The sequence below is a fragment of the Cucurbita pepo genome, chromosome LG10 (genome assembly GCF_002806865.2).
Source record: "Cucurbita pepo subsp. pepo cultivar mu-cu-16 chromosome LG10, ASM280686v2, whole genome shotgun sequence".
Classification (NCBI taxonomy): Eukaryota; Viridiplantae; Streptophyta; class Magnoliopsida; order Cucurbitales; family Cucurbitaceae; genus Cucurbita; species Cucurbita pepo.
In genome coordinates, this window is record NC_036647.1 from 396,730 (window position 1) to 409,200 (window position 12,471).

General features: G+C 37.2%; 1 protein-coding gene across 1 annotated transcript in view; it reads right to left on the reverse strand.

Moving 5' to 3' along the window:
• Positions 1 to 508: 508 nt before the first annotated feature.
• LOC111803655 (ABC transporter C family member 12-like) overlaps positions 509 to 12,471 on the reverse strand; it is a 21,661-nt gene continuing 9,698 nt past the window's right edge. The window contains exons 9-32 of the mRNA XM_023688166.1: positions 12,269 to 12,395; positions 11,926 to 12,000; positions 11,041 to 11,148; positions 10,707 to 10,841; positions 10,511 to 10,617; positions 10,338 to 10,431; positions 9,844 to 10,011; positions 9,499 to 9,639; positions 8,856 to 9,056; positions 8,672 to 8,770; positions 6,320 to 6,472; positions 5,730 to 6,115; positions 5,303 to 5,357; positions 4,737 to 4,943; positions 4,553 to 4,651; positions 4,314 to 4,466; positions 3,724 to 4,109; positions 3,171 to 3,351; positions 2,737 to 3,060; positions 1,896 to 2,652; positions 1,705 to 1,826; positions 1,392 to 1,637; positions 881 to 1,310; positions 509 to 726 (exon numbers count right to left, since the gene is read on the reverse strand). Of these exons, the coding sequence (XP_023543934.1) occupies positions 632 to 726; positions 881 to 1,310; positions 1,392 to 1,637; positions 1,705 to 1,826; positions 1,896 to 2,652; positions 2,737 to 3,060; positions 3,171 to 3,351; positions 3,724 to 4,109; positions 4,314 to 4,466; positions 4,553 to 4,651; positions 4,737 to 4,943; positions 5,303 to 5,357; positions 5,730 to 6,115; positions 6,320 to 6,472; positions 8,672 to 8,770; positions 8,856 to 9,056; positions 9,499 to 9,639; positions 9,844 to 10,011; positions 10,338 to 10,431; positions 10,511 to 10,617; positions 10,707 to 10,841; positions 11,041 to 11,148; positions 11,926 to 12,000; positions 12,269 to 12,395 (4,849 nt within the window). The 3' untranslated portion in view covers positions 509 to 631. The remainder of the gene's footprint in view (positions 727 to 880; positions 1,311 to 1,391; positions 1,638 to 1,704; positions 1,827 to 1,895; positions 2,653 to 2,736; positions 3,061 to 3,170; positions 3,352 to 3,723; positions 4,110 to 4,313; positions 4,467 to 4,552; positions 4,652 to 4,736; positions 4,944 to 5,302; positions 5,358 to 5,729; positions 6,116 to 6,319; positions 6,473 to 8,671; positions 8,771 to 8,855; positions 9,057 to 9,498; positions 9,640 to 9,843; positions 10,012 to 10,337; positions 10,432 to 10,510; positions 10,618 to 10,706; positions 10,842 to 11,040; positions 11,149 to 11,925; positions 12,001 to 12,268; positions 12,396 to 12,471) is intronic.

Genomic DNA, 12,471 nt, shown 5'->3' on the forward strand with positions numbered 1-12,471 from the left:
TTTTTTTTTTTTTTTTTTTTTTTTTTTTTTTTTTTTTTTTTTTTTTTTTTTTTTTTTCATTCAATAGTTCCAATTTATAGAAGTTAACTTTCTTGTCTTATTTCCATTTTTCCAATTATATATATATATAATTTTATTTTTTTTTACTTAAAAGTTTAAATTAAAAATATTCTAATAAACTACCCTAAAATGTTATAAGATCCCATTTTGGGAACGAAATATTTCTTATGAGAGTATAGAAAGCTCTATTTAGTAGACGTGTCTTAAAATCATGAGGCAGATCAACGATACAAGTCGGACACAAGACAATGTAAGGACATTGGGCGCCCAAAAAAAGGTGGATGGTGAGATCCCTGATTGAATAGGAGAACGAAACAATCCTTGAAGATGTGAAAACCTCTCCCTAGCCTAAAATTGATCAATTTTTATTTATCCTCTCCCTAGAAAACTTGTCAATTTTTATTGATTTTTATTGAAAACTTTCAATCTATTGAACTGTATCTCGACCTTAATTGTTGCAAGATTAAGCTTAATTTGATACGAGGAATATTAACGAAAATATTTCTCTCGACTGAGAAGACGACAATAACATGGTTTTATTCCAAAATGATAACAACAAAGAACAATGCTTTCAGTCAAACGGCCTCTCTTCAGCTTCACCATCTTCACCATCTTCACCATCACCAAGCTTGTTGTAACTGTGCAATCTGCCCATCACAGCCAGCCCTGATACCAACAACATAAAAGGGATGAATCAAATCACATAAATTCATTCAAAAACCGCTTCATGTCAAGCAAACCCAGGCAAGAACACTTCAAATATTGACAGTAAACGAGCTTCAAACCAGAAAAAGAAATGGACACACCAATGCAAGCATACCTTCAATTGTTCGGTAGAAAGACGACCACCAACTGTATCTGGGGATCGAGTCTCGAGTCAGTACTTCGTCGATTAATCCGTCGTGTTTCCCCTCCAAAACTCCATGCAGCGTTAGAACTGCATCTTTTGCTTTCCCAATGATATCATTCCCATGAACAGTATCAATGTCTGGCCTTTTGAGGTCATTTTGAGAGGCAGCAAGACTTCTGGACAGAGCAAATTGAGCAGCAGTCATCCAGTGGGATTTTGCTAGCCATTTCCCATGACCATTCAGAAGTAACTGGTTTTCATCACGTGGATTGGTCTCTTCTTTTCCAAGAACTAAGCTACATAAGTACTGAGCATTTGCAGGTCCTGTACTTTGAACCATTCTATAGAAAGCGCTTCCTTCATTTGAAAGCAGTTTTTCAGGGGCATCATATTCTATGACCTGAATCAAAATTGGTAGTTCTGATATAAGTGAGCAACAATGGCATAACCACTAGCTCATCAACCAAAAACTGAGGCATACCTGACCCTTATCCAGCACGAGAATCCGATCACAGTCAATAATCGTGTTTAACCGATGAGCGATTATCAGCATAGTGCACGATTTAAACTCCTCACGGATAGTTTTCTGTATCAGAGCGTCTGTGTTAACATCAACAGCTGCAGTTGCTTCATCAAGAACAATGATCTTTGATCTTCTCAACAACGCTCTAGCAAGGCTTATTAGTTGCCTTTGTCCAACGCTGAAATTTTCTCCTCCTTCCGAAACCTTGAACAAGTATGAGATTGTACTAAAGTTTTATTCAACATAAGCTAAAGTTGGCAAAGCTTCTTACCTCAGAATCCAAGCCAAAAGAGCTTCTCATAATTACATCCTTAAGATGTGCTCTCTCAAGAGCCTCCCACAAGTCAGCATCATTATGTTCACAGAACGGATCGAGATTAAAACGTACAGTTCCTAAACAAATGATAGATGGATGAATAGATTGAATTCAAGAGAAGATTTAGAAGTTTACTCAAAGCATACCTGAAAAAAGAATTGGTGATTGAGGTATAACAGTTAGAGATTTCCGCAAATCTGTTAGCCCAACCTTAGCAATGTCATAGCCATCAATTGTTATTCGTCCTCGTTCGATCTCTACAATTCGAAATAATGCATTCAACATGCTTGATTTTCCTGCACCAGTTCTTCCAACTATTCCTAGCTTGTCAGTTGGTAAAATATTAAAGGATAGCCCATGCAAGACTGGAGGAAGTCCAGGCCTATAACGTAAGACAACATCCTCAAACTGAATCGATCCAGATGAAGGCCAACCAGATGGGGGGCGGTTATACTCGATTATAGCTGGAGCCTCTGAAGGCAAATCGATGTATATGCCGACACGTTCAACAGCGTTTAAATTATTTTCTGCCTTACTTGCTTGTCTAAGAACACCACTTAACAAGTTTGTGATATTTAGTGTGTAACTTAAAAGTAATCCCATCGTAGATGCAAATGCCCCCTGGTTTTCTTCTCTTGCATTCTGCAAGACAGCAAAAGTTGCTGTCAACCAGATCATAAGGCCTCCTAATGTTTCCAACCTTATTGTGAGCCAGCGATTTGAACTGATATTTGCAAGAGTAAACCTGGTGTTATTATCCACGAACCTCCCGTTGATGCTTTCCATTCGATCATACGCCTTGTATACACGGATAGTTGACAGACCATTTAACACTTCCCCAAAATGAGCATACACAGGAGATCTAGTAATTGAACCCAAGCGTTTGACTTCACGTGAGGTACTCTGAAAGAAACATGTGATGCAATTCAATTTCTCCTCCTAGTTTATTGACAAAAAGGAACAGAATAAAAGTAGTTAACTTCATACCTGATAATATAAATAGACTGCATAAAACACAATCAATAGCGGCGTAATGGCCCATAGGGAGATTGGGCTCACAAGACCTATGAGAACAAAAGTTGACAGTAGCTGCCACAGTTGTCCAAGAAACATATTCATAATATGGGTAAGACTACCATCGATGTCTCCAAGATCTTTGGCAAACCTATTGATAATTCGTCCAATTGGATTGGTATGGAAGAACACCATTGGAGCTCTTAGTATTGAATTTAGCATGAAATCGTGCAATTTTCTAGACGCACGGAGGCTTGAAATGATTAACCAATATGTGTTTGCTACTATAAAGGTCACCTAGAAGGAAACAAACAGAACAAAATTCAGACAACGCTAAAAACATTATCTATACCCACCAAATAAATCCCATGATCCAAATGACAACGCTAATACATATACTTACTCACCTGGCCAAAGGACAACGCTGCATAGATGAGATTGTAGTATCCAGCGTTATAATTTTCTGGAATGCTTTTATTTGTCCAAAAGCTTAACCACGTGCTAATCAAAACTCGAAGGACTTCTATCAGCACATAAAATGAAAAGAATATGATAACTACCCAAGTACCTCCTAATGCATCCTTATACCTACACATACAAAAAAGTTCCCTTAAGTGTCGAACAAAGAAGTTGTGTGCCTCAAATGTGTAGTCAAAAGTGACTCCAGTGTCAAACAAAGGGTATACTTCTTCGAGAACTCCAGAGAAGGAGTCAAGCCTCGATTAAGGGGAGGCTATTCGAGGGCTCCATAGGGCTCATGAGAGGCTTTATGGTGTACTTTGTTCAAGGGGAGAATTGTTGAGGATTGTTGGTCGGGAATCCCACATTGGCTAATTAAGGGGATGATAAGTAAGGAATACATTCTATTGAAACGAAGCCCACAAAGAGTGCTTCTGTTTTTTAGTTTTAAGCATACAAATTCTTTTTGAAGCATGAATTTCCTGTAAGTCGATGTCTTACCTCATTAACACCTTCCAACTTACTACTCCTGTCTCTCTCTCCTCCTCCTTGATTAGTACAGAGTTCTTGTCTTTCCGTTTTCTTGCATAGCTTGTGTCTTCTTGAACTTTATTCCCGAGTCCACCATTCGGAGACTTCGGGCTTTCTTGGTAAGGATTTTTGTTGTATTGTTTTTCTTCCATTTGTTCTTCCAGTTTACCGGCATTTTCCATTAGCTTCTGGAAATGTTTGCTGTTTCTGGAGAGCTCCTCAAAGGTTCCTTCCTCTATAACAATGCCTTCGGAAATCAGAATAATTTTGTCGACCTGGGGAAGAAAATGTAATTGGTTTGTGACAAGCACCCTGGTTTTCCCTCCCAACTCTTCCTTGATACATCTGTTAAAAACCTGAAATACATTTACACATTAGACCTCCTACATATGAGCTCCAGACATTACAAACTTTTGTCGATTTTCAGCGGTGGATATAGTAAGACCTAAACTTAAATCAGAAACTAATATGAAGAAAACAAAATAGAGTTGATAGTTTTAGAACCCAAATGAAGAACTAAAACAAATGTTTATTCAAGGAAATTTAGGCAAGCAGCATACCTGCTGACCAACATGAGCATCTAGGGCACTTAAAGGATCATCAAAAATGTAAACATCAGAATTCGAATATACGGCTCTAGCCATAGAAACTCGCTGTCTTTGACCACCACTTATGTTTACACCTCTTTCACCAATCTCGGTGTGATCACGACCCTGACAATCAAGTTTGTGAGGAAAATCGTTAAAGCATTCAATTTAAATAAGCATCTCTAGGTAAATAACTTTGAAATCCACTTTACAGGAAGCAATTCAAGATCATGTTGCAAGGAAGTGACATCAATGGCCTTCCAATAATGGTTTGATTCAAACTCCGATCCGAATAATATATTGTCACGAACCTAGCAGAAAACATTTGTAAATCAGAAGGGTTATAGTTAGGAGGAAATGAGGGTTATAGTTAGGAAGAAAGGAATTGTGACTCACAGTGGCATTGAAAATCCATGACACCTGAGGAACATAAGCCACTGTCCCTCTGACAACAATGTTTGTGTCTGCCAAGGGAGGCAGCTCCCCTAGCATTGCCAATATAAGCGACGTTTTTCCTTCGCCAGTACCTCCAACCAATGCAACTAAGCTGCCGACTTCTATATGCAAATTCACATTTGATAATGTCGGCTTCTCTACCTGCAAAGAGGTTACATTTCACAGCCGCTATTCTCAGATGACAACCTCATAGCATAGAAGAAGATATATATATATATTTTGAACAAGATACAAATAAGCCTACTCTTAAGTCAATGTGACACATAAAGATGCTATAAATTACACTCTGAAACAAAAATACAGTCATGTTTTCTATCATTTCTACATGAAATCTGTTTTTCTTGTCTGCGAACGAGAATTCTTGGAGCTTTATGCTAGTTTTTCATATTATCATAGAAAAGCATAGTTTCATTTCGAAAAATAAAAAAATTTCCAACTTAAAAGGTCTTCTTAACCATGATGCAAATTCACTGAAAGCAACAAATATCATATAGATGCNTCAGCACATAAAATGAAAAGAATATGATAACTACCCAAGTACCTCCTAATGCATCCTTATACCTACACATACAAAAAAGTTCCCTTAAGTGTCGAACAAAGAAGTTGTGTGCCTCAAATGTGTAGTCAAAAGTGACTCCAGTGTCAAACAAAGGGTATACTTCTTCGAGAACTCCAGAGAAGGAGTCAAGCCTCGATTAAGGGGAGGCTATTCGAGGGCTCCATAGGGCTCATGAGAGGCTTTATGGTGTACTTTGTTCAAGGGGAGAATTGTTGAGGATTGTTGGTCGGGAATCCCACATTGGCTAATTAAGGGGATGATAAGTAAGGAATACATTCTATTGAAACGAAGCCCACAAAGAGTGCTTCTGTTTTTTAGTTTTAAGCATACAAATTCTTTTTGAAGCATGAATTTCCTGTAAGTCGATGTCTTACCTCATTAACACCTTCCAACTTACTACTCCTGTCTCTCTCTCCTCCTCCTTGATTAGTACAGAGTTCTTGTCTTTCCGTTTTCTTGCATAGCTTGTGTCTTCTTGAACTTTATTCCCGAGTCCACCATTCGGAGACTTCGGGCTTTCTTGGTAAGGATTTTTGTTGTATTGTTTTTCTTCCATTTGTTCTTCCAGTTTACCGGCATTTTCCATTAGCTTCTGGAAATGTTTGCTGTTTCTGGAGAGCTCCTCAAAGGTTCCTTCCTCTATAACAATGCCTTCGGAAATCAGAATAATTTTGTCGACCTGGGGAAGAAAATGTAATTGGTTTGTGACAAGCACCCTGGTTTTCCCTCCCAACTCTTCCTTGATACATCTGTTAAAAACCTGAAATACATTTACACATTAGACCTCCTACATATGAGCTCCAGACATTACAAACTTTTGTCGATTTTCAGCGGTGGATATAGTAAGACCTAAACTTAAATCAGAAACTAATATGAAGAAAACAAAATAGAGTTGATAGTTTTAGAACCCAAATGAAGAACTAAAACAAATGTTTATTCAAGGAAATTTAGGCAAGCAGCATACCTGCTGACCAACATGAGCATCTAGGGCACTTAAAGGATCATCAAAAATGTAAACATCAGAATTCGAATATACGGCTCTAGCCATAGAAACTCGCTGTCTTTGACCACCACTTATGTTTACACCTCTTTCACCAATCTCGGTGTGATCACGACCCTGACAATCAAGTTTGTGAGGAAAATCGTTAAAGCATTCAATTTAAATAAGCATCTCTAGGTAAATAACTTTGAAATCCACTTTACAGGAAGCAATTCAAGATCATGTTGCAAGGAAGTGACATCAATGGCCTTCCAATAATGGTTTGATTCAAACTCCGATCCGAATAATATATTGTCACGAACCTAGCAGAAAACATTTGTAAATCAGAAGGGTTATAGTTAGGAGGAAATGAGGGTTATAGTTAGGAAGAAAGGAATTGTGACTCACAGTGGCATTGAAAATCCATGACACCTGAGGAACATAAGCCACTGTCCCTCTGACAACAATGTTTGTGTCTGCCAAGGGAGGCAGCTCCCCTAGCATTGCCAATATAAGCGACGTTTTTCCTTCGCCAGTACCTCCAACCAATGCAACTAAGCTGCCGACTTCTATATGCAAATTCACATTTGATAATGTCGGCTTCTCTACCTGCAAAGAGGTTACATTTCACAGCCGCTATTCTCAGATGACAACCTCATAGCATAGAAGAAGATATATATATATATTTTGAACAAGATACAAATAAGCCTACTCTTAAGTCAATGTGACACATAAAGATGCTATAAATTACACTCTGAAACAAAAATACAGTCATGTTTTCTATCATTTCTACATGAAATCTGTTTTTCTTGTCTGCGAACGAGAATTCTTGGAGCTTTATGCTAGTTTTTCATATTATCATAGAAAAGCATAGTTTCATTTCGAAAAATAAAAAAATTTCCAACTTAAAAGGTCTTCTTAACCATGATGCAAATTCACTGAAAGCAACAAATATCATATAGATGCAGTTATAGACCCGTGTATTGAAGAAGAAACAAATATCATACAAAATATCATGTATATGAGGGTATACAGAATGCCAATAAAAAACCTTGGAATCCCATGAAAAACATCCATTTTTCATGGATATTGCCGGAAGCCCAGGTTCCAACGGTGGATTTGGGACAAGAATTCTCTCTTCAGTCAAGATGAGTCCCTCAATACGTTGTAATGATACATGTGCATTTACAACCTGTACTATTACAGTAGAATTAGAAAGTGAATAGGCTTTCTGTCTTTCTTTCTTTATTTCTTTCAGAATAAAACATTATGTTATATGAAATATACACAACAAAGCTCGTAAACAAATTTAAACTTCTTTTTCAGATAAGGTCTAGTAAGAAATATTTTATCAAAAGAAGAGAAAAATAAAAGTGCAGTAGAAATGATTGAGTACCTGACTTAATAAATAAGGAAGCATGTTTAGAGGAGGACGAAGCACCGCAAACAGGGAAAGTGATGTAAACGCCCTTGCAGGAGTCAGATCTCCACCGAGCAATGTGAATACCCCAAAGGAAATTACAGTTACAAACACTGGGAGACTATGAATAATAAAACCGTTGAACTGCAAAAAATGAAGTTTGGTCAGAAATGCAAAGAAAAGGAGATGAACTTTTGGTTCTTCCAAAAGGCCTCTTACCAATGGAAATGTATTCGTTACTTATAAACCCATGATCATCCCCTTAACTAGCCAATTTGAGACTCCCTCCCAACAATTCTCAACAATTTAAACGTAAAATTTTTACATCATATTGTTTGTGCCTTTCTGTAGTTAGTGTTGGACACTTGTTCTTTTGGTTTTTCCCTCGTATTCTTCCATTTTTTTTCAACAAAAGTTTGGTATCTAACCAATAAAAAAAGTAAATAAGAAAGCATGTCTGATGGCAATACCGCATAAAGGAATTGCGCCTTACGAAACCACGAGAGCTCTTCATTCCTTATTTCTTGAACTCTGGATAAAAAGCTTGCTTCCCATGCATAGCATCTGAAATATTTTTGAGCTTGGTGTCAAGAAAGCAGAGATGTATTGAACTTGTAAACTTATCAGACAAATTTAACCATACTTCACAGTCTCCATGGCTGCTAAAATTTCATTTGTGAGTTCAACCCTTTTATCTGTCCCCTGAAGTCCCTTTTTTGTTTGTTTTCGCATTCTATTAAAAATTACAGTCTGCACATACAAATGACACATTCCAATTAGATAAGTTATAAAGGTAAATTTAGTAACAAGATTGTGAATTTTACAAACAGACTAATTACCTGCATAGGAACCGTCAAGACTAGAGCTAAAGCCCCAAAAACANATCTCTAGGTAAATAACTTTGAAATCCACTTTACAGGAAGCAATTCAAGATCATGTTGCAAGGAAGTGACATCAATGGCCTTCCAATAATGGTTTGATTCAAACTCCGATCCGAATAATATATTGTCACGAACCTAGCAGAAAACATTTGTAAATCAGAAGGGTTATAGTTAGGAGGAAATGAGGGTTATAGTTAGGAAGAAAGGAATTGTGACTCACAGTGGCATTGAAAATCCATGACACCTGAGGAACATAAGCCACTGTCCCTCTGACAACAATGTTTGTGTCTGCCAAGGGAGGCAGCTCCCCTAGCATTGCCAATATAAGCGACGTTTTTCCTTCGCCAGTACCTCCAACCAATGCAACTAAGCTGCCGACTTCTATATGCAAATTCACATTTGATAATGTCGGCTTCTCTACCTGCAAAGAGGTTACATTTCACAGCCGCTATTCTCAGATGACAACCTCATAGCATAGAAGAAGATATATATATATATTTTGAACAAGATACAAATAAGCCTACTCTTAAGTCAATGTGACACATAAAGATGCTATAAATTACACTCTGAAACAAAAATACAGTCATGTTTTCTATCATTTCTACATGAAATCTGTTTTTCTTGTCTGCGAACGAGAATTCTTGGAGCTTTATGCTAGTTTTTCATATTATCATAGAAAAGCATAGTTTCATTTCGAAAAATAAAAAAATTTCCAACTTAAAAGGTCTTCTTAACCATGATGCAAATTCACTGAAAGCAACAAATATCATATAGATGCAGTTATAGACCCGTGTATTGAAGAAGAAACAAATATCATACAAAATATCATGTATATGAGGGTATACAGAATGCCAATAAAAAACCTTGGAATCCCATGAAAAACATCCATTTTTCATGGATATTGCCGGAAGCCCAGGTTCCAACGGTGGATTTGGGACAAGAATTCTCTCTTCAGTCAAGATGAGTCCCTCAATACGTTGTAATGATACATGTGCATTTACAACCTGTACTATTACAGTAGAATTAGAAAGTGAATAGGCTTTCTGTCTTTCTTTCTTTATTTCTTTCAGAATAAAACATTATGTTATATGAAATATACACAACAAAGCTCGTAAACAAATTTAAACTTCTTTTTCAGATAAGGTCTAGTAAGAAATATTTTATCAAAAGAAGAGAAAAATAAAAGTGCAGTAGAAATGATTGAGTACCTGACTTAATAAATAAGGAAGCATGTTTAGAGGAGGACGAAGCACCGCAAACAGGGAAAGTGATGTAAACGCCCTTGCAGGAGTCAGATCTCCACCGAGCAATGTGAATACCCCAAAGGAAATTACAGTTACAAACACTGGGAGACTATGAATAATAAAACCGTTGAACTGCAAAAAATGAAGTTTGGTCAGAAATGCAAAGAAAAGGAGATGAACTTTTGGTTCTTCCAAAAGGCCTCTTACCAATGGAAATGTATTCGTTACTTATAAACCCATGATCATCCCCTTAACTAGCCAATTTGAGACTCCCTCCCAACAATTCTCAACAATTTAAACGTAAAATTTTTACATCATATTGTTTGTGCCTTTCTGTAGTTAGTGTTGGACACTTGTTCTTTTGGTTTTTCCCTCGTATTCTTCCATTTTTTTTCAACAAAAGTTTGGTATCTAACCAATAAAAAAAGTAAATAAGAAAGCATGTCTGATGGCAATACCGCATAAAGGAATTGCGCCTTACGAAACCACGAGAGCTCTTCATTCCTTATTTCTTGAACTCTGGATAAAAAGCTTGCTTCCCATGCATAGCATCTGAAATATTTTTGAGCTTGGTGTCAAGAAAGCAGAGATGTATTGAACTTGTAAACTTATCAGACAAATTTAACCATACTTCACAGTCTCCATGGCTGCTAAAATTTCATTTGTGAGTTCAACCCTTTTATCTGTCCCCTGAAGTCCCTTTTTTGTTTGTTTTCGCATTCTATTAAAAATTACAGTCTGCACATACAAATGACACATTCCAATTAGATAAGTTATAAAGGTAAATTTAGTAACAAGATTGTGAATTTTACAAACAGACTAATTACCTGCATAGGAACCGTCAAGACTAGAGCTAAAGCCCCAAAAACAGAAGCAACACCCAATTGCTGGTATAGAAGAATCATTGACATGATAATACGAAATGGGGCAGACCATATCCCATGAAGCTGTTGACATATTTGCTGAACAAAAGTTTTAGGAAATTAGTAATGGTTCTTTTTTTATCAAGGTACAAGGATCACCTAATATTTTTCAAGACTTACAGTGATAGAAATTGTGAGCTAACTAATAGATCTTACGATAACATACAGGATTCTTTTTTTGTCAAGTTTATTCTAAGGTAGATACTGTATACAAAATGCAAGGGGTGACCGTGCCTACTTGAAGGGCGCTAGCATCGGTTGATATCATATTTGTAATTTTCCCATACGGGAACTTCTTGCGCCCCTCATGAGTCAATCTGAGTGTTTTACGAAAAATAGCAGCCACCTACAATTAAGAAAACAAATAACATTTGTCAATAAAGAATAAAAGGAACACACTTGTTTTTATATGTAACAGCCAAGCCCACCACTAGTAGATATTGTCCGCTTTGGCCCGTTACATATCGTCGTCAACCTCACGGTTTTAAAACGTGTCTGTTAGGGAGAGGTTTCCACATCTTATAAGGAATGCTTCGTTTTCCTCTCCAACCGATGTGAGATTTTACAGTCCACCCCCTTGGGGGCCCAGCGTCCTCACTGGTACACCGCCCGATGTCTGGCTCTTATACCATTTCTAACAACCCATGCCCACCACTAGCAAATAGTCTGCTTTGGCCCGTTACGTATCGCCGCCAATCTCACAGTTTTAAAACGCGTCTGCTAGGGAGAGGTTTCCACAGCCTTATAAGGAATGCTTCGTTCCTCTTTCCAACCGATGTGGGATCTAACAATCCGGAGCCCAGCGTCTTTGCTGTCACACCGACCGGTGCCTGGCTCGGATACCATTTGTAATAGCCCAAGCCCACTGAGCAGATATTGTCCTCTTTGGGCTTTCCCTTTTGGGCTTCTCCATTCCAAATGCATTTTAAAACCTTGAAGGGAAGCCAAGAAAAAAAAGCCCAAAAAGGACACTATCTGCTAGTGGTGGGCTTGGGCTGTTATATTTTAAGAGTCCCACAGTCTCCGATTCAGCTTACTAAGATGAAAATTCAAACATAACTTAATTTGTTTGAATAAATGAGTTAAAATGAAGACCTCAGTTTACTATAGAGAGACTGTTTACCAGAGTAGACCTCAGTTGAAAACCAACTCGCATAACATTCTGATAGTACTGAGCTTCGCATAGCACTCCAGATGACTGAATAAATAATATTAAAGTAGTCATTTGCAATTCAAAGTCGAAATAACTCTAAACAATATGTTCGGAGGAAAAATCTCAAATATAGACTTTAGAGGATCATCTCTTATGGTAAGGTCTGCATTGGAATGCCTATAACAAGATGTCACCAATGGTGACGCATCAGTAAGCCCTTGTGTAGGCAGAAGAAATATATAGCTCAAGATATTCAAAAAATGGAGCAAATAAACATAATATGGTTTTAAAAAGTGGATATGAGAAGTCATACCACACCAACCAAAATTGCGAATGCATAGACGAAACCAATCCAAGTTGGATCTCCCCGTTGCATCGACTGCAATACAAGAAATATATAAACTTTGAAACTTCCATGATCCAAACGCAGCCCATCAACACTTTGTTTCAATAGATAAATATCAAACATGAAGTACAAAAAAAAAAAAAAAAAAAAAAAAAAAAAAAAAAAAAAAA